This window comes from Arachis duranensis, chromosome 10, assembly GCF_000817695.3.
Source record: "Arachis duranensis cultivar V14167 chromosome 10, aradu.V14167.gnm2.J7QH, whole genome shotgun sequence".
Classification (NCBI taxonomy): Eukaryota; Viridiplantae; Streptophyta; class Magnoliopsida; order Fabales; family Fabaceae; genus Arachis; species Arachis duranensis.
The window spans coordinates 6,070,528-6,097,587 of record NC_029781.3 but is presented as its reverse complement, the minus strand read 5'-3'; the positions used below and the strand labels follow the sequence as shown (position 1 = coordinate 6,097,587).

Here is a 27,060-nt window from a genome sequence, read left to right as displayed (position 1 = left end):
CATGAGTATCGTTTTCGGTTCATTCTGTACTATTCAAAATTATTCTTTCTCACCTTCTACTGCTTCTTCACCAGAGAGAAGGAGGAAAAGACAAAAAAATACCGCAGTAACAATAACAAAAGAATGATGATAAGGAAAAAACACGTGAAGAAGAAGGAATGCGAAAAAGGAGGAGAAAGAGGAACGCGAAGAAGAAGGCGAAGAAGAAGACGCTCCGTGTGTAAACGAGCGTGAAAAGAAGAAGAAGAAGCGTGGAGGAGAAGAATCGTTCGACGATTTTGTGTGTATTAGGCGTGTGTATTTTACTTTTCATTTAATGGTATTGAATTTTTTTTTGTGTTGGACCAACTTAATTACATGGTTACATGGACGTGTGGTATATTTTAATTATGCACACGATTATTACCAAATTGTGCGAGATGAATACAAGGATCCAATTATTGAAGATTTAACCATTTCTTTCGTAGATGCTCCAAGATGAAAAGTTTCACTCGCAGATAACAGCGCGTGAACTTTGAACGTTCAGCAATGAGCGCCATGCGAAAATGATTCACGTTAGGGATAATAATCCCAAATCCCTAATCTCCTAATTGCCAAAACCCTAAGAATTTCCCTCTCGAAAAAGTCAACCTCACCGGAGTTTCGCCGGTGATGGAGCCCCTCCGACTGGAGAAACGAACAAAGCCGCTCTGGAAACCCTCCAAGACACGGGAAATCCCTTCAAATCACGTTTTGGAGTGTTCATCGCAGAAGAAAACTAGGGATTTGCCGAACTTGACCGAATGCCATGCGTGCGGATTCAAGTTCGACGTTTGCACCGGTAAGAATGGACTCAGAACCCTTTATAGCGAATGGCGTGTTGTTCTTCTTTGCAGCAAGTGCTTTTCTTCTGTTGAATCTTCTCGAATTTGCACATATTGTTTCTCTGAAGCTTCTTCCGATTCGTTTCGTTGCATTCAATGTCGGCATTCAGTGCACCAGAACTGTTTCTTGAAATACAGAAATGCTGCACCATGGTCTTATTCCTGTATAGGTTCTGAATTTTCTGTTTGTGTGGATTGTTGGATTCCCAAACCAGTGGCAATTTCTAGAAGTAGAAGAAAGGTTAAGGGTGGAGTGATCAAGAAAAAGGCTAGGGTTATAGTAGAGAAGGTGAATTCTAATTCAAGGGTTTTGGGAGGTGGGGATTTGGTGAGATCTATGGAGGATGTGGTTAAGGATGCAAATCATGATATGGAAAAGAAGGCTGATGCAGCTGCTAAGGCCAGAGAGGAGGCGGTAAAGAAAGTTGTGGTGGCTAGAAGGGCTGTTGAAGTGGCAAATAATGCTTTGAGCTTGGTACCGAACAGAGAAGAGAGTGGTCTTAAGGTTGATGATGTAAAGTTTGTTGATGGTTCAGTGATGACGTCTGAGTTGCGTTTGAATAGCTCATCGAAGACTTCAAAGAGACAATGCTTAATGAATACAAGTTGCTTGGATACTCCCAAGACATGGGATTCAAGTCTTGATTCATCATTGAAGAGATTGGATTCATGGGATGCTAGTGGTTATGAACCTTCTATTTCTGTAGGATCTTTGGATGGTGGTTCTTCAAATGACCTGAATCGTCGCTGCATTGGCACAAGTGACATGAAAACTTGCGCAAATGATGGTGGACGCACAGCTGAAATCAATGCTGAAGAGATTGAGGATGAGGTCTTGAATGAAGGTGAGGGAAGTTGTTCTTTTCGGTTGATAAACCATGGAGGAGAAGACAGTGGGTTAGAATCTGATCGCAAGCAAGCAGATCCTGCATTGTGTGGGGATGAAAGATGTAATGGAAAGCCTGATCGCTATTTCTTGAAGTATATGAGGAGAAGGTGTAGGTTAAAACCAAATATAGAAAGTAAACCCAATAATAAGGCTTATCTTGAGAGTCATGATGCTGCTGTTGGGCTTCGATCCAATTGTTCTGGGGAATTGAGAACAATATACAATGCTTCATTTCGGTCTTATGCTCCTTTGCAAGCACGCATCTGCTTGCAAAAGTGAATATTTCAAAGCACCTTCCTGGAAGTTAAGGGAACAGGTGAAGTGAATCTTTTCTGGTGATTTTTGGTTAATTATTCAAGAATTAATGGCTGCGGAGTTGATAAAAGATCATCAATAACCTTAGGGTTCTTAAGAATTTCTTTGATTAGGCAATGCAGCAGTTTTTATAACTTCACATTTGGAAGTACATCTTTCATACATAGTTGTAACATTTGAGGCTACCAATTTCATAAGAGAATTTCTCAAGTTTATGTTTGTCCTCCATATGGAAGTTGGATTGTATCTGTATGATCGGTCAAGTCTTCCACTGTTATTTTTTGCTTGTTTAGATTCTGTGCCTAATTTTGCTGACTTTACCCTGAATTCTCAATGACCTATAGTGTACAGGTGGGAAATTAGTTGGACAAGAGTCACAGACTGGAGACGAATGCAATATTCTGAAAATCATGTCATTTTGACTGAGTTCCTTAACAATGGTGGCTGGGAATTTTTTGGTAGTTCTGTAGTCTGTTTGTTGTTGTAAGATGGTATGGTTTTCAAGTTTCAACTTTAGAAAGTTTTCATTCAAATAGGAATAGAGTGCAGTCGTGCTACATTCAATGGCTCTAATTGGTTTGGTCATGATAGGGCCTGTTTTTTGAGTTCTTAGAAAATTGTAAAATGAATACCCGGGAAATTAGTTATTGAATCCAAATTTTGAGTATCCTGATTTGCTTATTACATTATTCAGATTTCTAGCAGTTGCTTTAGATCATTGGTCCGACTGAATAGATTGGTTAAGTTTGTGGATTTGCTTGGCCTCGTTTGTGTAGCTTCTTACCCTATGCAAGCATGCAGCGATCAGCGATGTGTGGAATCATGTAGGTCCTTTTCTTTAAGGCCAAGGGTTTGTCAAGTTTCTATTTCAAGGCTTGGATAATAAACAATTCACTTGCCTTAAAAAGTGAATGGTTAAGTAATAAGTATATCTTGGGAGGTCTTATGGTTTATTACTTTTCTACATTTGTGAAGTGTTTGGTTGGAGTGAAAATGAGGTACAAGTTTTTATGAATTACTTTCTTGTGTAATTTACTCATGAAGCTTATAGGTTTCTACCCTATTTGTGCCTCTTAACCAAACATTTTAATGATGCCCGGACATATGATACAGCTGTTTGTTTAATTGTTTTACATATGTTACCTCTTGTACCACACTGCCACACTCTATTACTGAAAGTGCAATTTATGATGTTATAAGTGCTGAACTTTGCTGTAGTATGCTTCAATTTTCAATGTGGACATGTCCATGACCCCTCCAACATCATCCCATACCGCTAAATATGAATAATCATTCATATGCAGGCGATTATTATTTTCCCAAGGATTTGGATTCTCTAAAATTTGAATTTCACTTTAGAGAGTAAAGTGTAATCTTCTACTCTTGAATAGTTTCTCTTTCATATTTATTTTTGGTCTCACCTATAAAATAAATGGTGAAAAATCACACTTTACTCTCTAAAGTGAAATTCAAATTTTAGACAATCCAAATCCTTTTCCCAAAGTCGCTTGAGTACTATAATGATAATAGTGATGAAACCCCAGGAAATGAACTAGTAATAGTGCATGAGGAAAAAAAGTACACATCTGAATATTCATTATTATAAACAAAATTGCAATAATCTTCTAATTAAAGTCGGATACAAGAAATTAACATTGACACCCAAAGAGAAACTCTTACGAATTTAAATAATTCCGCATTGTGTCCGTAGGCATTGGGACATGTTAAATGATTATTAGAATTTATTGTTTTCATTAATTAGCCGTCAATGTTTAAAGGTGTGGGTTAAAATATGTTGTTTAATTATTAAACTAAAAGAATTGAGTTGATAACTAAAAATTATGATTAAAAACAATAAATTTTAATAGTTTTCTAGGGTTTTTCTTATTTAATTACATGAGCAAGCCAGTTTGACAAGTAATTTCTTAATATTGAACAATATGTAGTTATGTAATACGCTGCATATTTATTTTATTTTACTTTTTAGAAAACTATAAAAAAGTCGTAAACTTTGTTAATAAAAACGAACAAGAGAATGGAGGACGGCAGCAATATGCATGTTGACAACAAAAATAGAATGTTGATATTGTTACCAGTAATAATGTGAATATGAAGTTAATTAATTTATGTCAACTCTCTTTGCTTAGATACTGTGATTATATGCCACCAAGATGGGGGAAACCTGAATGTGAATTCCATTTATCGATAAGAAGACACGAAATCAAGAACAACTATTTGTTGAAGTAGTTTTCTAATTGGAGAAAAAGAGAGAGAAATGATGACCTTTTGAAGCAAAAAAGGAAAAACTACCATTTGTACTCATAAATTTTGCGAACGCTGACAAAAGTACCCATCAAATAAGAAAATTAATATTGTACCTATGAAAGATAGGTTCTATGTGACAATAGTACCCAAATTGTAATTTTTTGTTGACTTTTTAATAAAACTCCTAAATTACCCCTTCTATCTTCTACCCCAAATTCCAAATTTCACAATCCTCATCCTTCGTCTTCCACGCGCTCACCCACTCCCAAGCACCCAACTTTGCTTCCGTCCTCATAATCGCCTTCTCCGAATTGGGTCATGTCCAAGAAGCTCTTTCAGTGTATAGAAACGTCTCTTCTTTGCCTCTGTTGAAGGCTTGCAACGCGCTTCTTCACGCCCTCGTCAACACCCACAGATTTGATTCACTATGGGAGGTCTATGGGGACATGGTGTCGCGTGGATTCTCTCCTACCGTTGTGAGCTACGGTATTTTGATGCAGTGCTGCTGCAGCCAAGCTGATTTTGTTGGTGTACGCAAGCTATTTGATGAAATGCGCCACCGCAAAATTAAACCAACCGTTGTGGTTTACACTATTATGATCCGTGTTCTTTTCAACGAGGGTCGAATAGGAGATGCCGAGGGCGTCTTCCGTTTGATGAGGGAATCCGGAGTGGTGCCTAATTTGTACACTTATAAGACTCTCATGGATTCTGGCAAGATAGCTAATGTGATCCGGGTTTTCGAGTTGTATGCCGAAATGCTTTGGCATGGATTGCACCCTAATGTTGTCACATTTACTACTATGATAGATATTCTGTGCAAGGTGGTAAAATTTGGAATTTTGGTGGCTGGCAGCAATAGAAGAAGACGAAGAAGGAGGGTTGTGAAATTTGGAATTTGAGAAAAAAGATAAAAAGGATAATTTGGGAATTTTATTAAAAAGTCAACGAAAAATTACGGTTTAGGTACTATTGTCACACAGAACCCATCTTTCATGAGTATAACGTTAATTTTCTTGTTTGGTAGGTACTTTTGTCAGCATTCTCAAAATTCATGGGTACAAATGGTAGTTTTTTCAAAAAAAAATAAGTACATTCAAAAGCTGGCATTCTCTTCGTATAATTTTTTATAATGATGAAAGGTTACCATAGAACCGATGGTAGGGTTTTTTACATATAGCTTAATTATAGTTGCTACCACTCTGCTCTTAAAAATGACAAATGATGTAACATAAATTGGAGGAGAGAAGGCAATAGGAGAATTTCAATTCTCTGAAGAGGCATTCCTATAATTTAATGGTTAATTATAATATTATTATATTATACTTCATATATTTCTCATTTCTAATTTAATTACGTGATGTGCACTTTAATTTTTAAATTTTAAAAATCTGTAAAATTAACTTTATAATTATAAACAAAATATATACACGTTATTTTATATATATTTTATATTTTAATACGTAATTTATACGAATATGGATATTTAATAGCATGCTTGAATTATAAAACAGGGTAAGGTGTATCTGTGTGCTGATTTCCGGCATCATATTTTTGTATTAATAAATTATTTTAGGCAAAAGTAGCAATCAAGAATTGAAGAATCTATATATTGTGAGATATCTCATTTCAAAATCTGCTTCACTAACCTGTGCGATGGCTTCATTTGTACCCTCTGATATGGTTTCAACCAACCATAACAATGGTGGAGTTTTAGTTGTTGCAATCAACAACAAAGAGGAGAAGGAACAGCAACAACAAATGATGAGTGAAGAAAAAGAAGAAGAAGAAGAAAAGAAGATTGACTACTCGCAAAGAGCACAGTGGCTTCGTGCCGGTGTAATGGGAGCCACGGACGGATTAGTATCAGTGGCTTCGTTAATGATGGGAGTGGGAGCGGTTCGAACCGACGCAAAAGCAATGCTTCTTGCTGGTTTTGCAGGATCAGTTGCAGGAGGTTGTAGCATGGCAATAGGTGAGTTTGTTTCTGTGTACACACAGTATGAAGTCGAAGTTGCTCAAATCAAGAACAAAACAATTTGTGAAGACGTGCAAATGGTTAAGAAAGCGTTACCTAATCCATTGCAAGCTGCATTGGCATCTGCATCGTGTTATTGTTTAGGTGCGGTTCCTCCTTTGGTGGGAGCAGCGTTTATTAGAGACTACCGTACAAGGATTATGGTGGTTTTGGCGGTGGCTACTCTCTCTTTGTTTGTGTTTGGTTGGATTGGGTCTGTGCTTGGAAACACACCAATGCTTAGGTCTTGTGCTAGGCTTCTTCTTGGTGGATGGATGGCTATGGCTATTACTTTTGCCTTAACCAAATTATTTGCTTTTACCGGTTTGCAATTCTGATCACTTATTATTAACTATGTGGTGTAATTTTCTGAATGAATTCCATTAGGGGGCTAATGCTATATTTATACGATGTGTATAATTGATTATTTATTTGGTTTAATATAAGTTAAAAAATGAATATCTAAAATAAAATACTAATAATTTTTTAAATACAATACACTTATATTATTCAAAATATTAGAGATAATAAACATCTTATATCCTATTAAATTGAACATTTCTAAATTTCCATTATACACATTGTACATAGGAAAAGTTTAGAAGATCAACAATTTTTGTATTTTTTGGTTAGTACTTAACCATCAAAATAAAAATGAGTGATTTTCCACCATTAGATATAACTTCACACCATTAAAAATACTATTAATAACCAATTAATAGTTACAAAATACTAAAATTACTTGTCGCTGACATTCTTGTATATATACTCTAATAGCTCCTTATACTTCTTCTTTCTCAATTTACTCATCAAACTTTTTTGCTTTCTCCAATCACTTATAAGTGTGATGATTTTTAAATTCCTAGACACGAGAAGTTAATAATCGAGATAACTGTTAGTCGATGTGTTAACGATTCTTAACTATTAATTTTATAACTATTAATTTTATATAAAATTAAGCATAAGTATTATTTCACATTAAATATACGTATTATTAATAGAGATTGAAGTGCGTGCAGCGATGAATGGTATTTGTATTTGACACGTCGGTGACATGAAAGTTAAGAGGTGTCAGCAGAAAGTTGCAAAGTGATAGGAAGAGGTATGGGGGTGTTGTTGTGGTTGTTAATGGTGTTGACAAGTTGTTGTGAGGGTCAGTTTATTCTTCAAGTGGGTTTCTACAGAAACACGTGTCCTGAAGCTGAGTCCATTGTCCATGGTGTAGTGAGAGACGCCGTTGCCTCTGACCCCAACATGGCGGCGGCCTTGCTGAGGCTTCACTTCCATGACTGCTTTGTTGAGGGATGCGACGCTTCCATTCTCATCGACGTGTCATCACAGCCGGAGAAGCTTGCATTTGCTCATCAAGGCCTCAGAGGCTTTGAGGTCATTCAAAGAGCCAAGGCTCAATTGGAAGCTTCTTGCCCTGCCCTTGTTTCTTGTGCTGACATTCTCGCTTTGGCTGCCAGAGACGCCATTGCTCTGGTAACAAACCTTCCGCTTACTGCTTACTCATGCATCTTATGTATGCTTCTTATTCATTCAATTATTTTAATAGACCAATGGACCAACATATCAAGTTCCAACTGGGCGCAGAGATGGTTTCGTTTCCAATTTTAGCCTTGCAGATGAAATGCCTCAAGTTACTGATTCTATTCAGATACTCAAGGCCAAGTTCCTCAACAAGGGTCTCACCCACAAAGACCTTGTTCTTCTCTCTGGTACTCTCTCTCTCTCTCCCTCCCTCCTTGTCATGCATGGTGGATGAGATGGTGGTTGTTGAGGAAGTAAAGTAATATGAACTTGTTAGCTAATTAAACTATGGAATAGGCCAAATTGCCAAACACGTGATAGTAGATACTATCACGTGTATACACAAATACATAATAACTAATTTGATCGTTAATTTAGGTTGTTGAATTTATTATTATGATTATTATTTGGTGAAAACTCAAGTGCAGTCGACTTCACGTAAAGTTAATAACCGAGAGTTGTTAGATAAAAATTTAGTCAAATCAGTTAAATTATCTAACGACTCTCAATTATCAACTTCACGTGAAGTCGACTGTACCTGAATTTCCACCTTATTTTCAGCTGCACATACAATTGGAACAACAGCATGCTTCTTCATGACAAAAAGGCTATACAACTTCTTCCCGGGTGGTGTGGGATCAGACCCAGCTATCAACCCAAACTTCCTCCCAAGGCTGAAGGCTAGGTGCCCTCAAAACGGCGATGTTAACGCTCGCCTCGCCATCGATGAAGGCAGTGGGACGGAATTTGACAAACACATTCTGAAGAACATAAGGGAAGGTTTTGCTGTCTTAGAATCTGATGCTAGGCTTAATGATGATATATTCACCAAGAGTGTTATGGATTCCTACTTTAGTCCCCTTAATCCAATTTTTGGACCTTCTTTTGAAGCTGATTTTGTTGAGTCTATTGTGAAAATGGGCCAAATTGGTGTCAAGACTGGTTTTCTTGGAGAGGTTAGGCGAGTTTGCTCAAGATTCAATTCATGAATCAAACTACATTATAAGTTCTTCTAATTTATATGTATCAATCTATGCCTTCCACTAGTCTTTATTTTTAATTACCTAATTCTATTGTTATTATTATAGAATATTGGTGTTATGATTGGTGGCCAATCCAAAAAATTCTAGTTATGGAGGTAAAAGTAGATAATGGATCTTCTCGGTTCTTTTTAACAATTGAGGGAATAAAGTGTGATTTTTTATCATTTATTTTTATAAGTGGAATTAAAAAAAATATAGAGAGAGCGCATTAAATTTGAAAGGTTATATATCACTCTTTATCTCCTCAATTTTTTTAACAATTGAGAGGATTCATTCTTTCAAAAAAAATACTAAAATAAAGTTTGTTAAACATTGATATATTTATATTATGAAATGAAAATCATATATATAAGAATCCAAAATAAAAAACTAGATCTATATGTAAAAGCTGAAAAGTATATTAATTAAAATAATAAAAAATTAATTGAAATAGTTTTTTTTAATAATTAAATATTATATTTTATATATTTTTATATTTAATTTTAATATATTGTCAATTTAAAAAATATGAATTAATAAATAGATAACATTCTTTCTTTTCTCAACCAATTTTTGAAAGAAAAAACTAATAATTTCACTTTATGTTTAGAAAATTAAGTTTCAACTTAGTAATTAGTTACTTGGTTAGTTTTACAAAATATATTACTAATGTTGAATTTGTTTATTTATATTTTTAGTTTTGATACTTATAATAAGATAAATATGGTTTCATGTTAAATTTAATAATATAAAGTTTATTTTAACATAAATTTTGATGGGAACAAAGATGATATAATAATAAGCAAAATATATTGATCTATATGTATTTATTAGTTTGTTTTCAAACTTCTAGTGGGCACAAGTGCCGCCCCACCTTCTCAACTATGTCCGCTCCTGGTTATAACCATACACCAAAATAAGATTATAAAAACAACTTTTAAGAATGAAAACTAAAACAGTTATCTCTTTAAACAAAACCCATCACAAACATATATCTGATTAAGTTTATTTTCCGAGGAATTGGCACTGACTAAGCTAACTCCAAGCTGTCCCAAAACCAATGCTCCTCAAGATGCAAGGAATTAACCAATTAACCAAAGAGATATATAACAGGTGCATTGCATTGCATGTATTTAACTGATATGATGATATACCTTGGGTTGTTAGATTAGTATATTGTTAAACTTTAAGATGGTTACATTAACATTGAAACGGTCAAAGGTGGCGAGAATATGCAAACTAAATAACCCTCCCTACTAAAAATAGAATAACCAAGAATGTTTAAAAGCTTTCTAATGTTGAGCAGTGAATTTATCATAAAATCTTAATTGATTCCCTTGTTTTCGTGCTACAAAAACGGGCAATGTTTTAGCCAATTTGAGATACGTTGTAAGAAGAACAAAAGAGAGTTAGAAACAAATATCTTTCTTTCTTTCTTTCTTCCTCTAAACAAGAAGATTTTCTTACTTTACAATTGCTTTGGATCTCTAATTCTCTCTTAAGCAGTTGTGATTAATCATTGTACTCTGGTGCTTCCAAGAAGGTATCATCCCATTTACTCTCTGCATTTGCATTCATTCATATTATCTTAGACAAATCTAAAAGCTCATGTTTGAAGAATCTGATATAACATGTTAGAAATGATTATTGCAGGAAGCAGGAATTGTGAACATATTGAAGATTATATAAGTGGAGCAAAATCAGCAGATACAATAAGGCTTAGAAGATAGCAAGAGAATAGCATGGCTCCAAGCTCATTCAGAAAAGCCATTGGGGCAGTGAAGGATACAACAAGCATAGGCCTAGCCAAAGTTGGAAGCAGCACCTCGCTTGCCGACCTTGACGTGGCAATCGTGAAGGCGACGAGGCACAACGAATACCCGGCCGAAGAGAAGTATCTTAGGGAGATCCTGAGCTTAACATGTTACTCTCGCGTATTCATCAGTGCTTGTGTGAATACCATCTCAAGACGTCTGAGCAAGACTAGAAGTTGGACGGTGGCTTTGAAAAGTCTTGTGTTGATTCAAAGACTGCTAGCAGAGGGTGATCCTGCCTATGAGCAGGAGATATTCTTCTCAACTCGCCGTGGGACTCGCCTTCTCAACATGTCTGATTTTCGCGACCACTCAAGATCCGGTTCATGGGACTTCTCTGCATTTGTGCGCACCTACGCCCTGTATCTAGATGAAAGACTTGACTTCAAGATGCAAAGCCGCCGTGGGAGGCACGGCAAATTGAGTTTTGATGATGATGTGTATAAAGAAAGGTTCATTGAAAGGCATAGAGAAAGAGGATGCGATAGCGATGGAGACAGAGACAGAGACAGAGAAAAAATCTACAAAGAAAGAGAAAGAGAAAGAGAAAGAGAAAGAGAGAGAGAAAGAGACAGGGATAGAGGCAGAGACAGAGACAGGGACAGAGACATCGATAAGGACAGGGACAGGGACAGGGACAGAGAAGTTGTTGTAAGATCTACACCAGTTAAAGACATGACACTGGATAAACTTTACTACAAGATGCATCATTTACAATTGCTGCTTGAGAGATTTTTAGCATGTCGTCCCACAGGTTTGTAAATATTTCAGATTGAAGAATATGGCGAATTCATATAAAAGCTTTCCTTCATCAATGTTTGCTTAATGTAATGTACCAGGGGCAGCAAAGGACCACAGAATTGTGATAGTTGCTCTATATCCGATTGTGAGGGAAAGTTTCCAACTGTATTATGATATAACAGAAATATTGGGTATCTTCCTTGATCGCTTCCCCGAAATGGAGGCAGTGGATTGTAGCAAGGTATATGACATCTTCTGTCGTGTCGGAAAGCAATTCGACGAGCTAGATGTGTTTTATATCTGGAGCAAGAATATCGGAATTGCACGTTTTTCTGAGTATCCTGAGATTGAAAAAATCACGCCCAAGAAGCTAGAGATAATGGAAGAGTTCATAAAAGGAAAGCTCGTATTGCCACAGAACAACCAACAAGAAAAGAAGGAAGTTAAAGCCGCCAAGGAACCGGAACCAGAACCAGAAGAGGATATGAATGCAATCAAGGCACTACCACCACCAGAAGCATCCATTTCTGTGGCACCGGCAAAAGAGGAGCCAAAGAAAGAGCCAGAAGTAGAAAAACCTGTGCAAATGGAAGCTAATTTGTTGAATTTAGGAGACGAAACGGTAACTTGTGAAGACCAGGGAGACAAACTGGCCTTGGCTTTGTTTGATGGAGCTTTACCAGCAGCAACAGGTGCAACCCAAGCACTTCCATGGCATGCATTCGACGAAGCAGAAGATTGGGAGACAGCATTGGTCCAATCTGGTAGCAACTTATCGAACCAGAAGCCTGCATTGGGTGGTGGCTTTGATACATTAGTGTTGAATGGCATGTACCAACGAGCAGAAATGACAACAACAATGCAAGGACCTGGTTATGGGGTGAGTGGAAGTGCTAGCAGTGTGGCACTTGGTTCAGCTGGAAGGCCTGCAGTGCTAGCATTGCCAGCGCCACCAACACCGGGCAGTGGTTTGAGTTCCGGCAGTGTAGATCCCTTTGCAGCCTCTCTATCTATGGCACCGCCGTCTTACGTGCAAATGTCGGAGATAGAGAAGAAACAGAAGTTGTTGCTTGAAGAGCAATTAATGTGGCAGCAATTTGAAATGGATCGGAGCCAAGGACAAGCTGCATTCTTGAAGCAGCAGCATCAACAACATAATAAAAATCCTTATTTCGGAGGTTATCCACAGAATTATGGCAATTATCAACGTTAAGTAGGTCAAATTCCCTCACCTTTCTTATTTGCTGTAGTATAAATATTGTGTGCTGATTAGAACAGTTGTTTGCGGGTTTTATGTTTTATTTCTACATTTGGTGCTGGTTGCATGTAAATATTGTACTAATATAATTAGAACAGATGTTTCCATATTTGGAGATTTCAAATAACTAACTAATGCAGTAGTGGATTAGTTCAGGATCCATTCATTGTGGCACTCATTTAATTAAATTAGATAAAGGCATAATCACATAGAAAGGCAGGGATTTGAAAAGGAGTATAAAAAGATGAATATTGTAATCATTCAAAAAATGGAAACAAGAGATCACTAATATTAGTAACACTTTTCACATCTCCCTCACAAAAAAGGTCTTGCAAAATGAAAATATAACTAGGAGAAATCCATAGAGAAACAAAACATTCAGATACTTCAAAAACAGTACAACTGCAAATCCTAATACTCCTGCCTAGAACAGAGAGGTTCCCTTTCCCTTCTTGTCACCACCAATCTCAAAGTGCTTGCACCTCTGCACAACAAAGACATGAATCATCCATTAACTAAACATCAACCATTTATTCAAACACAACAAAACATAATGTGTTCTGCCATATACTAACCTTAATTGGATGTTGAGACACATGCTTGCAACCCTGGCATTGCAGCCTCAGGACAATCTTCTTGGTGGTTTTTGCCTATCCAATTAAACAAACAAACTTATAACTAAATGAAGAAACCTCGAACAATGCACTAGGAATAGAACATCACATAGAAATGTTCGGAATAACCATGTTACAGATAAAATCAATACATCTAACTTAATTCTACATTGAATGTGTGACCTAAGTATAAGTAAAAAACTAGAAATTAAGAAAACTAAGATGAAAAACGATAGAAAAAGTTAAAAGATTGATACCTTCTTGTGGAAGACGGGTTTAGTCTGACCACCATAACCGGACTGTTTGCGATCATAACGACGCTTTCCTTGAGCAGCAATGCTATCCTTACCCTTCTTGTATTGGGTAACCTTGTGCAGTGTGTGCTTCCTGCATTCCTTGCTCTTGCAGTAGGTCTTCTTTGTCTTTGGAACGTTCACCTAAGAAACCAACCACAAGAACCAAAAGGTGCAAGCTTTAGCATTTCGAACTTGACCCAGTATCTAATACCGCCAGATTCCTGAATTTCAAATCTAATTCACCTATCCGAGGCTATTACACATAATAATTGACTATAAAAACAATCTTAAAAGAATAAACAAATAAATAAAGCAGAGATGCAGGGTTAAGGGTAATCTCAGGGAATTTGGGGATAACTGGTTAATAAAATGGAAAGAGAGGAAGCAGTGGAGGAGTAGAGGCTTACCATGGTGGCGCTGCGTGTGGGATCGGATTGTGCAGAGAGAGTGGTGTGCGCCGCGAAAATGAGTGAAAAGAAGACTATGCCCTGCTATTTTAATGGCTAAACCGAATTAGGGTTTGATGGACAATGGAGGGCTGGGATGGGCTTGTCTGGTCTCTGTTTAGAAAATTGACGGCCCACCTAAGACTGGGCAACAGCATGTCTTTCCCATTTCTTTTATTTTACCTACCGATCTACTTTATAAAAGAAAACTACTAAAAAGCCCTCTTAACGGTTAGAAGGTGAAAACTCAGGTGCAATTAATTTCACGTGAAGTGAATAACTGAGAGTTGTTAGATAATTTAATTGATTTGACTAAATTTTTATCTACTGGCTCTCAACTATCAAACCTGAATTTCCACCTTTTTAGGAGTTTGTTGATGTCATGATAGAGATACTAGACAATGAACCAAACAATTGATACTTAGACAAACAAACATCAAAATCTCTGATATACATAAATATGATATTTAAATTTGATTTATCTTTTTATCTCTAATAAATACTTATATTACCATTTATATCTTTAGTCCTAATATTCTAGTAAAATATAAAATCGTATAACTACATTAAACATTTAAAACTTCGAAATCCTTCCTTATTTATTTTAGAACAAATACTATATGATCAATAATTATTATCATTTTTTATCAACACTTAGTCGATAAAAATTTATACCCACATTTTTTTAGAATTTACACACATAAATTAATAAAACTTATTTGTTAAAAACAATTTAGTATTTATACTGATCAAATGATGGCAAAAATTACTAAAAATTGTTAGCTTCAGAAATTTCTTTTTATTTTAAACTCAAAAGATACCTCATTCTTCTTTCCATTCCTCTCTCTTTCCAATTCCCGAAACTCAAACATCGGAAAGACAATGATAAAGGTTAACTGCCAGCCGATACCAGCAGTGATCGGTTTACAAATCATTCAATTGTTGAAGTGAAACAATAGATTCTTGAATTGCGCGAGAGAAAGACGTGTAAGATCCTTTATACATTATTGGTTGTTCAATGTTCATTTGCTTTACTAAGCTGAAACTGCAAGCAATGATTTTGTATCACGCTTAGCTAAACCTATATTTTATTATACAGATAAAATTAGCTAGAGTTACGGCTGAAAGAGGTTGAAATACGTCTGTACTTTGCAAAATAGCAATGTCATGGTTATTGGTTAGAAGAGAATGGTACACAAATTGAAAATTCCAAAGTTGGTCAACCAGATTTCAAGACGATTTCGTAGAGATGCCCAATCTCATCCCCACACAAACCAAGGTCTCTAGTGATCTGCTGCTATTTGCTAAAAGATCTTCATCAATTGCTATTGAATTCTGCAGAGCACAAATCAAAACAAAATGGACCTCACCCCATGCGTAATTTGCATGTATTCATATAATTAAAATATTCAAGCTAAGACAATATCCAGAACAAAAAGAACATAAGAAGTATAACCGATTGTAATACCAACCTTTTCGAAAACACAAATTACAGTGCTTCCACCAAAGGAGAAATATCCAAACTGTATATTAAGCAAATCAATGTTGATTAGAAGCAAAAACAACATCAGTGTTGATATAGCTTCTAAATGTTAAGTGTAACAATCCTATTAATTCAAAATCCCACTCATCATGTTATGTGTAATATCCATAATATTCAAGGACCATTTAATAGATGCAAGTGAAATTTCAAATAAAAAAGTTTTTTGACACAACAGTAAAAAATCTAATTTATCATTTCTCAAGCAACAGAAAAATTGGGAGATCAGTAATAAACTGTAACTTGCAAACCTCATCTCCCTTCTTGACATAATCACCCTTTTTCCTTGTAAAAGTAATGCTGCCGACCATAGTAGCTCCTATTGCAACAAATGCCACCTGAATCCAAATCATATATTACTCCCACATACTGGTAAAAAAAATACACTAAATATCAGGCGCGCAGCTATGGGATAACTTTGTTACACAAAAACATGTAGTTTCAATCCTAGGATGATGGCTATTTATAAATTGTTCAAGGTAAGAAATGTAAGCCTTTACACTTTTGCAACCCAGCCAATGGTGAAATAACAAATTGGAATTGTTATCCACAAAGTAATATTCTCCAATAAATTCACGTGGCAGAATTTTGTGCAGGACCTAGTTATGAACTCAGGCATTTGTAAATTAAAATTGATAGGGATGACAAACCTTTCCAAAATCTACAGTAGAAATTATTGAAACAACTCGCTTATTTTCCGTGAAGACATTACAGTACTTGCTATTTACAGCAATTGGATTGACCTAAAAAAAATAATGACAATCAGCACCAAGAAAAATAGAAAACATAAATATAAAATGATTCTCCTTAGGTCATTATCTCATACCGTATATAAGCATCCAGGGATGTCAACAAATTGTTCAATAGTTCCTGATACTGGAACATGGAAACGGTGATAATCCTGCAATAAAGAAGCATTCAAATAAAAATTTGCAATCAAATTACTTGCAAAATTAAAGTGAATATGAAAGAAATAAGACACAAAGAAAGCAACAAATACCTGTGGTGCCAAACGGAATATTACCAAAGTTCCATCAACAAAAGCATTGGAACACATTTCTTTCCCCAAAAGACCTTGAACTGAAAACTTTCGACCCTAAAAGGAACAATCAAGAACCATAAGTATACATAATTTAAGTTGAAAGAATTAAACGACAGAATATATTCCAATTTTCAAGGAGCATAAACTCTTCAAAATTAAGGGGTAAGTTGAAATATAGAATGTCATAAAGAAATGGTAGTAGATATACTGATAGTTACCTGAAGACAGTATTCATCATGCATCACAACACACACACACACAAAAAAAACAAAATAAATAAATAATAAATCATAGCATATTTATTTGTAAAACCAGTTCCTCCTCCACACCTTTATCCTAACTTATGAATGAGTCAAGCTCCAAGAACAATGAGAAAAGCACAACTCTATCATTTTCATACTAAGATGGGCTGACAGATTTTGTTTTATTTCAGAATTGACTGATTAATATGCCTAAAATAAATCTGTTGGCAGATTTTCAATGTGAATTATCTACATAAAAGAAGTGCTGATTCGAGACCAGGAACCTTCAATAAGCAAGAGAAGTAACAAATGAAGTACCTTAATCCAAAATCTTGAACTGTCATCAACTGTTTTAAATGCCATTAGACGGCAATCAGCAGCACATACAGCAATGTTATCACATTCAGGAGAGGAAATTGGTCTTGAACCAGGCTTTAACTCTCTAATGAAAAACTCGTTGAATGTCTGCTCAGAAAAAGAAAAAAAAAATGGTAATCTTCCAACTGCTTGTATACAACCAAACCTTTAGTACCAGTTCAATGGCCAGAAAGATTTTTTTCAGTTCTAGAAGCAAGTTCTAGCAGGATCAATAGAGATATATATTCTACTAGCAGATAATAGATATCATAACGGCCTTTTTATATTTCAGGTCCCCTTTCTCCCCAAATTTTGTCCTATTAACTTACAGAAATCTCATTAACAACTAACAGGCTCAAGAGAAGTTCAGGAGCAACTTTGCATCAATAACAAATGAATTAAAACTCTTTCAGAAGTTTTAGCCCACCTTAAATTGTTCCAGTGGATACTTGACTTCAACCAAATTGATTTGACCCTACAACAATAGTCACATTTTATAATAAGGGTTAATTATAGACATACAAGTTAAGAACATAAAGAACTAAAGTAAAATTGTAACTAGAACAAAGAAAGTTGAAACAAGGGGACACCTCAATAAAGAGAAAATTTCATTGAAACTCCCAATCAAGGGACACCATATAACTACAGACGTACATTTTCCTATGACATGCCAACATCAAATTATTTCATAAAAGAAGCAATTTCCAACCTTATAAGATTCAACAAACTTGGGTATATCAGCAGCGGATTCAGGTGAATCCATTCGTGCTCCCTGCTTTTCGGAAATGCTTTGCAAGAGCTCCTTAACCCCTGCGCATAAGATGTCCACCAATGCAGAATACAATATTAAGAAAACCCAATACATAAAGCAGATCTGATGTAACGTGACCCATGGTGCTAGAAGTATGCAGAATACTTCTAATTGTAAAAAAACCCTGATACTTTTTATTACTCCTAATCTATTGGTATTTGGCACAAAATCAACTTAAATGTCAATGACAAAAACAAAAACAAAAGAGGAAAAGAAGTATCTACAAGATCCATATCTGTATGATGACCTTCAACCATCAAAATCATAATACGTTCTACTAACAACAACACTTCAGAAGATATAAGCTTTAAGGCCCAAAACAATGCGCAATGACTGGTTAAGTCACATGAATTTAGATCATCTAAAGTGAGGAAGTTGGTAAAGTGATAAAGTGAGGGGTTAATCACCATTTGAATTTGAAACTTCCAAGAAATGTGTGCCCCACTATCTTAATTTAAGAGTGATTAACTCCTCGCTTTACCACTTTACCAACTTCCTCACTTTTAGGATCTTGATCCAAGTTACATAAATAAAGAACTTCTTTTGAACTAAAAGGTTTGAGGTTATCTCATACCTACATCCATTAAGCCAAGGCCTACTTTTGACTGATAAATAGCTCTCATAGACAAAACAATTTTTTTGTCAATTATTTCTTCGACAAGCCTTTGAGACTTCCGATCATATACCTGATACCAAAAATAAGATAAATAAATAAGAATTTTAAAGAGAGAACAGATACAATTTAGGACTAAAATCCCAGTAAATTTTTTTTTAATATCAAATTCTCTTAAAAACATTAATGATTCTCTACTTGAATGATGTTATTGAGTCAATACTATTCAAATTCTTATGCATTTGAAAAATTTGGCATGCATGACAAATATTGATGCTTGATAAAAGAGTGAGAACGATGCAAGGATTGATGTATCTAGCAAATGAGCATGGAAGCCTTTCTTCAAATTATTATAGTTATGTGGCTAACTCAGACATTAGAAATGCGGAGAACGGATTTTCCAAGAGGTTCCGCACATCCTGGTATAACTATAAAACATACATGAATCTATGATATATGACATAAATCTCATTAGATTGTTAAAATAAAGAGATAAAAAGGGATACAAAACGGCATACCAGGATATGGGAAGCACTAGATCCAGATCGAATACCAACATCATAGGATGAGAAATGGGCCCATTCACTCAGTTTGAAGAACCACCTAAATAAATAAATAATAAGTGAAGTTTCTTATTTGATTGACGAGCTCGTTTCTTATTTTATTGATTAACAATCATAAATGCTTTTATGTCACACTAAAAAATTGATATGTAATCCATTAGGTCAATAATGATCGTGCTCTGGTATCCTGTCTCTCAAAGTCTAAACTAGTAGCAATGTAGAAGATTACCCATATGAAGCTTGCTTATCAGTCAAGAATCCTCCAGTCATCACCTGATTTCCAGTCCCTTCGTCAAAACAGAGTGTTAAGTGAATCATGCTGTTCAACTGGTCGGAAATATTAAGAACCTCACCACAAACAGGACAGCAATTCAACAGTGGTTCCCTGCAAATACCAGCAGCTAGTTAAGTTAATAAAAATCAAACAAAAGTAATTGGACGACAGTTTGAAAAACAAGTTCCTAATTCAGTGCATTCATTGTTGATCATTTTTTTAGACGGAGCTAATAGTTTAGATTGAGTGGTTAATTAAATCATTCAAAAATAATACATCATTAGCAATACAAATGAAAAGCTGGAAATATTTAACACAACATATGATAGCTGAAGATGACAATAGGTTTAAAAAACTAAAGCTTTTACTCTCTTTGCATCAAGATTAGTCATTACTTTTCTTGTTGAAATGTAAGAAGGGCAGCCAATTCATCCATGCTAACAACACCATCTCCATTCTTGTCAGCTGCTTTGAACAACTCCTCTTTCTGTTGAGAAAGAAATTGTACCGGTGAAGCAATGAAACAAATATATACAAAACTAGAAATTGTATTGGTTCAAGATTTATTATTTGAACCGTGAGGTTCACACCTTCTATGACGAAGAATTGGGCTTGGGTATAGCCAACAACACAATAACAAAGCCTTATCTCACTATGCCGGATCAGCTTAGGCTTGGATATAACCATTAAAGCAAATTTCAATTGTTTGAATTCAAGGTTCAAAGTTCAAACTTTCATTAGTTAATCCCAAGAGAAGATAAGAAAATCATATTCCAAATCCAAATTTGGGTATACAAGCAAATGAAAGATAATTCAGCAAGCTCAAAATTATTGGGAAAAAAAATAGATGTAGGCCTGTACCTTGCTGGTTGCTAATTGATTGCCAAAAGCATCGATTAGATCAGAAAACTCAGACAATGAAAGCATCCCATCTTCATTGAAGTCCTGCCGACAGCATAATGTCTCAGGTTGATAACTACTATTAGAGAATAATACTATATGAGAGAATTATATTTAAATTATCAAAACAATTGTGAATTACATATTGCACTTTCTATGACGTATATAATTCAAAGATTATTCTATCATATATATGTTCAACTTATATGGAATTCCTTTCAGTTTTATAGAGCCTCAAACAGAAAAAAGGAATCACCAAGAAGAAACTGGAATAGTCACGTTAATATCTACTAGCAATTGGTACAATATTGTATGAAATCATCACTCCCATGTAGCAATAGGATGGTTAACTACTACTTCTGATAACCTCATATGTCAGTTATTCAGGCCCACACTAGACACAGGTTATCAGAATGCAAAGGAAATATCAAACTTACCACTATAGATAAGATGCGTCTTACAAAACCTTTCTCCGTCTCAATTGGGTCCTGTTAGGTTTTATTCATAATTGTTAGAAATCTTTGTCATACTTAAATTAACAACAGTATACACATTTACGTCATATACCTCTATAGAACATGAAATAGAAATGCTGCCAACCACTTTTCCTGGAACCGATGGATCTAAAAGGTTGATGATCTCAGTGTCAGAATCAGAATCCTGCATTGCCAAGTCATCGGCATCAAAGTTTAGCAAATGGATAATGCTTAAGGGTGTGTTCATGGGTTTGATCTAGAATGAGAAGGGAAGTAAGAGAGGTTTATAGGGTTTTAACCCTCACCCCTATCCAAAAGTTTTGTTGTTTCAAAGGGAAAGCCGTTTAAAGGGTATTATTAATCCCTCAACCCCCACCCATCCTAAAACAAATACCCTGATTTTATAATTTCCCCCAAATCTTTTTTCCTTGGGGAATAAGATAAAACTATCTAAACCCTCCCATTACACTTCTTTTCCCCTTGATGCCTTTTCCTCCCTTTTCAGCATAACTTGTGCGTATACCCTAAAGAGCACATAAAGTAGCTGGTAAATGAATAGATCCAACTACACACAATTAATATGTGTGTGTGTGTGTGTGTGTGTGTATGAAATAAATAAAGTTTCCTCACTTGGGTCAGAAATTCAAGCAGATCAATCTCACAGTATCCAACAAGAGTATTGCTGGACAACTTATTGGTCTGCATGAGAAAACAAAAACATTAGAGTTAGATACAGTATTTAAACTGAATTGCCTTCTAGCACATAGAGATTGACAAACACTTCTTCTCTTGAAATGAAGCAGAAAGACATCCCAGAGGCCAGATGTAACGCATAATTAAATAAAGAAAACTAAAACGGTTCTTATAGCATACCTCGTAAACTGAGATTCTTGCAACATGTGGTCCATTCTGTTCCAAAAGAAGTTTCTTTTCCTGGGAAAGAGAATATCAGTCTCAGAGAACAGACACTGCCCTATAGTAAAAGGAATTGAGTAAACTAATATCACAGCAAACTAAACTCAAGTTCCTATAGTAGAAGGAATGATGAATGAAAGCAGAGCATGTCCACCTTTTTTGTGGTCACCCATAATGCCTGAACTTTTAAAGCATGGTTGTAGATACTTACATAAGTAGCATTAATCTCCAACACAGTAACGTAAGTTCCTAAAGTACTTCTTAGTTATATGAGGCGCATAAACATGAAAGCACATATACACAGCATGGTAGCACTACCTCAAAAGGAAATTAAAAAGAAGAATAACAGTTGAAGAGTACTCACAGAATTCCAAACAGGCTTGTCTGTACTGCACCATCATGGAAAAAACACAGAATGAATACATAAACTAACTACATTTTTTTTAATTCCTAAAACAAATGCAGAAAGTAGAAAGAACATCTTCTTCAAAGAGTTACGATAGTGAAAAGAAGATGAATATTAGTTGATTACTTGTCGGAGGTCTTAGTACGGAATGTCTGTTCTCCGAGTGAATTACGCGGAGTAAGGTAAAGAGGGCGATTCCGGCGAAGTTGTCGGCGGAGATGAGTTTCTGTGAGGAGGAAGATCCTTTGCCGTTGCCGTTGCCGTTAGCGTTACCGTTAGAGTTAGCGGTGCGGTGGCGAATATAGTGGCCGATGTGAAGACGCTGCTTGAAGCGAGCTCGACGGGAGGCTTTCTTTTCCGTTACGGAAGAAGACGACAGTTTGGAGTCTCCGTGACCCATTCTGGCGTTTCAGAATTCAGAGCTTTGGAAACTGAGAAATGAAATGATGATTTACTACTAATTATGATTAAATGGGAATTGGAACACAAAATCACGCGTTAACTTTATTATTAATGGAGCTACTGTTATTACTTTATGTTAATTAGAGTGAGTAGGAAATAGTAATCAACTAATCCATTGACGTGGTTTGATGCTGATGCGAGCGGCTGACGAGAAACAAAAGAGGGTGATGAATAATTGAATATTCAATTCAAAATTCATTACTTTTTGTGCCTAATCTTTTTTTCCCAGTTTCCATCAACACGCACAAAATGATTCCTTTCAGTTTTTTGTTGTTTTCGCCCCACCAATACACACTCGCTTTTTATTCCCAACAAATTCAGTTATCAACATTTTCCTAATTTTAAGGGAAAAGTCCATTTCATCCTTTGAATGTGAAGTATTCTATATAATTTTATTTATATTAGTAAATTGTTCAGCAATGCAATTAACTTTAAAAATCGAACTGACGTTCGTTGTTGTTGTTAATTTGTTATGATGTGTGAGAAAAAAAACAATTAGATAAATCAACTCCCACTAGATATATTGCATGAAGTCAAATTAAATATAGGATGCTATAATTTTATTTATTTACTTATTTATAAGATAAAATAAAAAAAAATAAAAAGTTGAGGATATATTCTAACTCCAGACTAGAGCAACCTTTTCCTTTATCATAATTTTTTTTAATTAAGAAAAACGAAGAGAATAATGCACCTATATTTAAAAATCCTCTATTTGATATTATTAAATGAACCTGCTTTAAGAAAATAAATAAATTACTTTGATACGGTTCTTTCACTTTGACTATAATATATAAATTTATTTTGTTTATTGATAAAAGATTAAATTACAATTGAATGAAATAACCATCTTTTTTTAATTTTTATTTTTGTCTATAGTTTAGTATAGGAATCTCCTTTATACATACTAATAAAAAGATATATACTAATAGTATAAGCATGACAAAGAAAAAGAGACCAACACTCAAAATTCCAATCATAATTATATGAGTTGTAAAAAAAAAATTTTGTGTACAGTTGTAACATATATTTATTATAACTTCAAAGGTTTTTTATTTTTGTTAAAACTTAAAATACTTGTTTACTGTTCTAAAATTTCAGTTTTTTTTTTTTCGGTAACTGCCAAAAATGAAAGAAAGAAAGAAAGAAAGAAAGAAAGAAAAACTAAGGTCTTTGACTTATAAAAAGTAGTAGTATTAATGTCAGGTGTAATTTTTAAAACTAAATTGTAGCTTTCTAATAAGCTATTTAGGAACTTATAGAGAAGTTAAAAAAAAATGACTACTTTCATAATATTACTACTTTTTTACTATATTTTTATAAAATAAGCACTTTTAGGAATAAAAATTCAAATATAAAATAATTTATTTATAAGTTATTTTTAATATAATTATTTATTGTTTAAACTATTTTTTCAAACAAAATTAATTAAATTATTTATCCAAATTAGACTAAGAAACAGTAACAAAATACAACTGCATTTCAGTTTAATATTCATAAACATTTTTCTTTTTATAGTTCTTGACTTTTTAGTAAAAAGTTCAGCTTCGTATTTTATTTTATTTGTTAACAAAATTTGTATTAACTATTGGCTAATTCTGTAGTGTCTATTATTTGATGTTTAATTTTTGTTAAAATTATTTTTTTATAGAAAAATTCAAATATTTAAAATTTATTAATTTTTAAACTTAAAAAAAATGTTTGTTATGTTTCATACCAATGTATAATGTATGATAAGCCCAATAATAACATAGTCGACCATACAACTAGCCCATTAATACAACATGACACGATAACCAAAAACTAACAATAGAAAAAAAAAATGCTCCGTACCTTCTTAAAGTCTGAACAAATATAAATTTCGAAACTCATGTTAAATATACTTTAAAATGATGTAAGTTAATTATTTAAAATTTAATTTTAAAAAAATATTTGATATTTAGATAAAATACGCAAAGAAATTTATTTCATATGCTAAAAGTGCATAATAAAATATATCATGTAATAATACATTAGAAAGGATTATTTATCTTCTAGTTTTCAAAAGGTATCAAAGCAATTAACAATTAAAAATTTTTACAGAAATATACTACCTTAAATAGTTAAAAAATAAAAAATTAAGTTTTTATATATTTATTATATATTTATTAAGAGAATTTAAAAAGTTTACTCTTAATAATAATATTAATATGTGTCCCAACTCCTAAGACACATTTAGCTAAAGGCTTTCAAATAAAGCTTGCTTGAGTTTTTTATACTAATAAGATTCTGGAGTTAAGTCCTATCTTGGTTATGAAATTGAAAAATTGTATTGATTTAGTCATTAATTTTTTAATTATTATAATTTAATTTTTTAAATTTAAAAAATATATTAATATTATTTTTTGTGTATTTTGTGTTATCGAAATTCAATGTTGTTAGTGACGTAATTCAAAGTCTTGTCACGCTGGACATATTAAAATAATATCGTACACATTTTGACGTTAAAGAATGCATTAAACGACATCGTTTGAGGTTATGACAAGAAATTTGGTTATGACAAAATTATTCAAATCCTCAAATGACATATTTAATGCTTTTTTTATCGCCAAAACGCATATGACGTCAATCATTTTAATATATCCAGCATCGCAAGGCTTGAGTCACATCACTAATGGCGTTGATACACTTTTTTTAATATGGAGGGATCAAATTGTAGCAATTAAAAAGTCAGAAACTAACTCAGTGCAACTTAACAATCTCAAAGACTAAAGTGGGGCTTAACTCAAGATTCTGAAGAGACTATTTAAACTTCCAAAGTTTGTTTTAATGTAGTTTAGCCATGATAAAATTATGATTGAACTGTATTACTAGTAAATGGTTAAAGTCGTCTTTGAAAGATCATTTGTTCTCTAAATTAGTTTCCGAATTTTTTTTTAATCAAATTCATCCTTCCGTCACTTTCGTTGTTGATCGTGTCAAAATTTCTTAATGTGGCATACCACAACACACACTTAGGAATCTTAATTGACTATTAATATAATAAATTTATGAAAGGGTTAAGTACTTTTTTCGTCTCTAAGAACTTGGGTCAAAATCAAAATCGTCCACAACTTTTTTTTGTTATTAAAATCATTCTCAACATTACAAAACGTTATAAAATCATGCTTTTGTCCATAAACAATATTTTTTGACGATTTTGCCCTTAAAAAACGCTTCTCCTCACCACTAATCCCCAACCCCCTTCTTCATCATCACCGAGCCTCTTTCTCTCTCTCTCTCTTTCTCTCAGACTTCTACTCTCTCTCATCACTAACCCTCATTCATCATCATCAACAAAGTTCTTTCTCTCTCTCTTTATTTCAAATTCTTACTTTTTCTCACCACTAACTCCACTCATCTTCTCATCACCATTACTATCACCGTCATCATTATCACAAAAAAAAATTGAATCACACACAAATAAAAAAAAATCACAAAGTAAAGAGACTTCATCCAGTAGAAGCTTCTTCAAGAGTTTGAACATTGTTGCTATCGGAGGAGGAGCCGCAACAAATGGTGGCGGCGCTACGAACGACGCGGTGGATGAGGGAGACGTCAACGACGAAGCCGATCCAATTTTCAATTTTCTTCCCTTGCTTTCTTTCTCTGTTTTTGTTCTTCCTTTTTTTCTTTTTTCTTTTTCTAATTTTTGAAAAACATATACATAAGTTCTTTCTTTTTAACTTTTTTAATTTATGTTGTTGCTAATTTTGTGATTGTTACTATTATTGGATTGTTGATTTATTTTATAATTGTTGTTGTTGCTGGATTGTTAATTTATTTTGTTGGATTGTTATTCTCTTTTTCTGTTCTTCGTTCTTCCTTTTTTCTTTTTTCTTTTTTAATTTTTGAAGAACATATACATGAGTTCTTCTTTTTTAACTTTTTTAATTTATGTTGTTGCTAATTTTGTGATTGTTGCTGTTGCTATATTATTGATTTATTTTGCTGTTGCTGTTGTTGGATTGTTATTTATTTTGTGGTTAGGGATTAAGGGAGATTAAGAGTTTGGGAGAGAGAGAGAGAAAGAGGTTCCGTGATGAAGAAGAAGGGGGTTGGGGCTAGTGATGAGGAAAAGAGTTTTTTTAAAGACAAAATCGTCAAAAAAATATTGTTGATTGACAAAAGGATGATTTTATAACGTTTTGTAATGTTGAAGATGATTTTAATAATAAAAAAAGGTTAGAGATGATTTTGATTTTGATCCAAGATTTTAGGACGAAAAAAATATTTAACCCATTTATGAAATTATATCAAATCAAAACCTAATTAAAGGAATAACTTGAGACATTGAAACTTCTCAATTTAAGGTTGATTTAATCTAATTTTATAAATTAATTATGTTAATAATTAATTAAGACTACT

At 34.1% G+C, this 27,060-nt stretch overlaps 6 protein-coding genes across 7 annotated transcripts; 4 read left to right on the top strand and 2 right to left on the bottom strand.

Moving 5' to 3' along the window:
- Nucleotides 1-462: 462 nt before the first annotated feature.
- On the top strand, nt 463-3,302 carry LOC107468713 (uncharacterized). Its single transcript, XM_016088056.3, has 2 exons — nt 463-2,068; nt 2,412-3,302. The coding sequence occupies exon 1, from the start codon at nt 652-654 to the stop codon at nt 2,029-2,031; it is 1,380 nt and encodes a 459-aa protein (XP_015943542.1). The 5' UTR covers nt 463-651; the 3' UTR covers nt 2,032-2,068; nt 2,412-3,302.
- A 2,794-nt stretch (nt 3,303-6,096) lies between these two features.
- LOC127742787 (vacuolar iron transporter homolog 2) lies at nt 6,097-6,687 on the top strand. Its single transcript, XM_052255528.1, has one exon. The coding sequence runs from the start codon at nt 6,097-6,099 to the stop codon at nt 6,685-6,687; it is 591 nt and encodes a 196-aa protein (XP_052111488.1).
- A 710-nt stretch (nt 6,688-7,397) lies between these two features.
- LOC107468403 (peroxidase 43) lies at nt 7,398-8,935 on the top strand. The gene is made up of 3 exons (XM_016087685.3): nt 7,398-7,834; nt 7,908-8,070; nt 8,444-8,935. The coding sequence occupies exons 1-3, from the start codon at nt 7,454-7,456 to the stop codon at nt 8,869-8,871; spliced, it is 972 nt and encodes a 323-aa protein (XP_015943171.2). The 5' UTR covers nt 7,398-7,453; the 3' UTR covers nt 8,872-8,935.
- Nucleotides 8,936-10,452: 1,517 nt separating this feature from the next.
- On the top strand, nt 10,453-12,871 carry LOC107468705 (putative clathrin assembly protein At1g03050). The gene is made up of 3 exons (XM_052255017.1): nt 10,453-11,158; nt 11,348-11,472; nt 11,558-12,871. The coding sequence occupies exons 1-3, from the start codon at nt 10,647-10,649 to the stop codon at nt 12,670-12,672; spliced, it is 1,752 nt and encodes a 583-aa protein (XP_052110977.1). The 5' UTR covers nt 10,453-10,646; the 3' UTR covers nt 12,673-12,871.
- Nucleotides 12,872-12,986: 115 nt separating this feature from the next.
- LOC107468704 (60S ribosomal protein L44) lies at nt 12,987-14,239 on the bottom strand. Its single transcript, XM_016088044.3, has 4 exons — nt 14,035-14,239; nt 13,589-13,768; nt 13,293-13,367; nt 12,987-13,201 (listed from the first exon to the last, which is right to left on the bottom strand). Exons 1-4 carry the CDS (start codon nt 14,035-14,037, stop codon nt 13,142-13,144), a joined length of 318 nt encoding a protein of 105 aa, XP_015943530.1. The 5' UTR covers nt 14,038-14,239; the 3' UTR covers nt 12,987-13,141.
- An 802-nt stretch (nt 14,240-15,041) lies between these two features.
- Nucleotides 15,042-22,379, bottom strand: LOC107468596 (phosphatidylserine decarboxylase proenzyme 2; the record flags this gene model as incomplete). 2 transcript variants are annotated; one of them, XM_016087902.3, is given in 21 exon segments in its annotated part: nt 15,042-15,408; nt 15,546-15,596; nt 15,865-15,951; nt 16,264-16,356; nt 16,440-16,514; nt 16,614-16,709; nt 17,216-17,362; nt 17,682-17,729; nt 17,964-18,064; nt 18,640-18,751; nt 19,197-19,281; nt 19,471-19,626; nt 19,911-20,002; nt 20,377-20,460; nt 20,853-20,903; nt 20,983-21,075; nt 21,359-21,415; nt 21,522-21,590; nt 21,765-21,824; nt 22,171-22,195; nt 22,339-22,379. In XM_016087902.3, coding segments are annotated over 21 exon segments (1,728 nt in total), but the record flags the coding sequence as incomplete, so codon positions are not given.
- Nucleotides 22,380-27,060: the final 4,681 nt, after the last annotated feature.

What these genes read in the sequence shown, in the direction of transcription:
- LOC107468713 (XM_016088056.3), top strand. Translation starts at nt 652, where the DNA reads ATGGAGCCCCTCCGACTGGAGAAACGAACAAAGCCGCTCTGGAAACCC.
- LOC127742787 (XM_052255528.1), top strand. Translation starts at nt 6,097, where the DNA reads ATGAGTGAAGAAAAAGAAGAAGAAGAAGAAAAGAAGATTGACTACTCG.
- LOC107468403 (XM_016087685.3), top strand. Translation starts at nt 7,454, where the DNA reads ATGGGGGTGTTGTTGTGGTTGTTAATGGTGTTGACAAGTTGTTGTGAG. An exon ending in CCAGAGACGCCATTGCTCTG is followed by an intron (nt 7,835 to 7,907) that starts GTAACAAACCTT and finishes TTATTTTAATAG; the next exon opens with ACCAATGGACCAACATATCA. An exon ending in AGACCTTGTTCTTCTCTCTG is followed by an intron (nt 8,071 to 8,443) that starts GTACTCTCTCTC and finishes CCTTATTTTCAG; the next exon opens with CTGCACATACAATTGGAACA.
- LOC107468705 (XM_052255017.1), top strand. Translation starts at nt 10,647, where the DNA reads ATGGCTCCAAGCTCATTCAGAAAAGCCATTGGGGCAGTGAAGGATACA. An exon ending in TTGAGTTTTGATGATGATGT is followed by an intron (nt 11,159 to 11,347) that starts GTATAAAGAAAG and finishes GGACAGGGACAG; the next exon opens with GGACAGGGACAGAGAAGTTG. An exon ending in TTTAGCATGTCGTCCCACAG is followed by an intron (nt 11,473 to 11,557) that starts GTTTGTAAATAT and finishes GTAATGTACCAG; the next exon opens with GGGCAGCAAAGGACCACAGA.
- LOC107468704 (XM_016088044.3), bottom strand. An exon ending in AACCCGTCTTCCACAAGAAG is followed by an intron (nt 13,368 to 13,588) that starts GTATCAATCTTT and finishes TTAATTGGATAG; the next exon opens with GCAAAAACCACCAAGAAGAT. An exon ending in TGTCTCAACATCCAATTAAG is followed by an intron (nt 13,202 to 13,292) that starts GTTAGTATATGG and finishes TTTGTTGTGCAG; the next exon opens with AGGTGCAAGCACTTTGAGAT.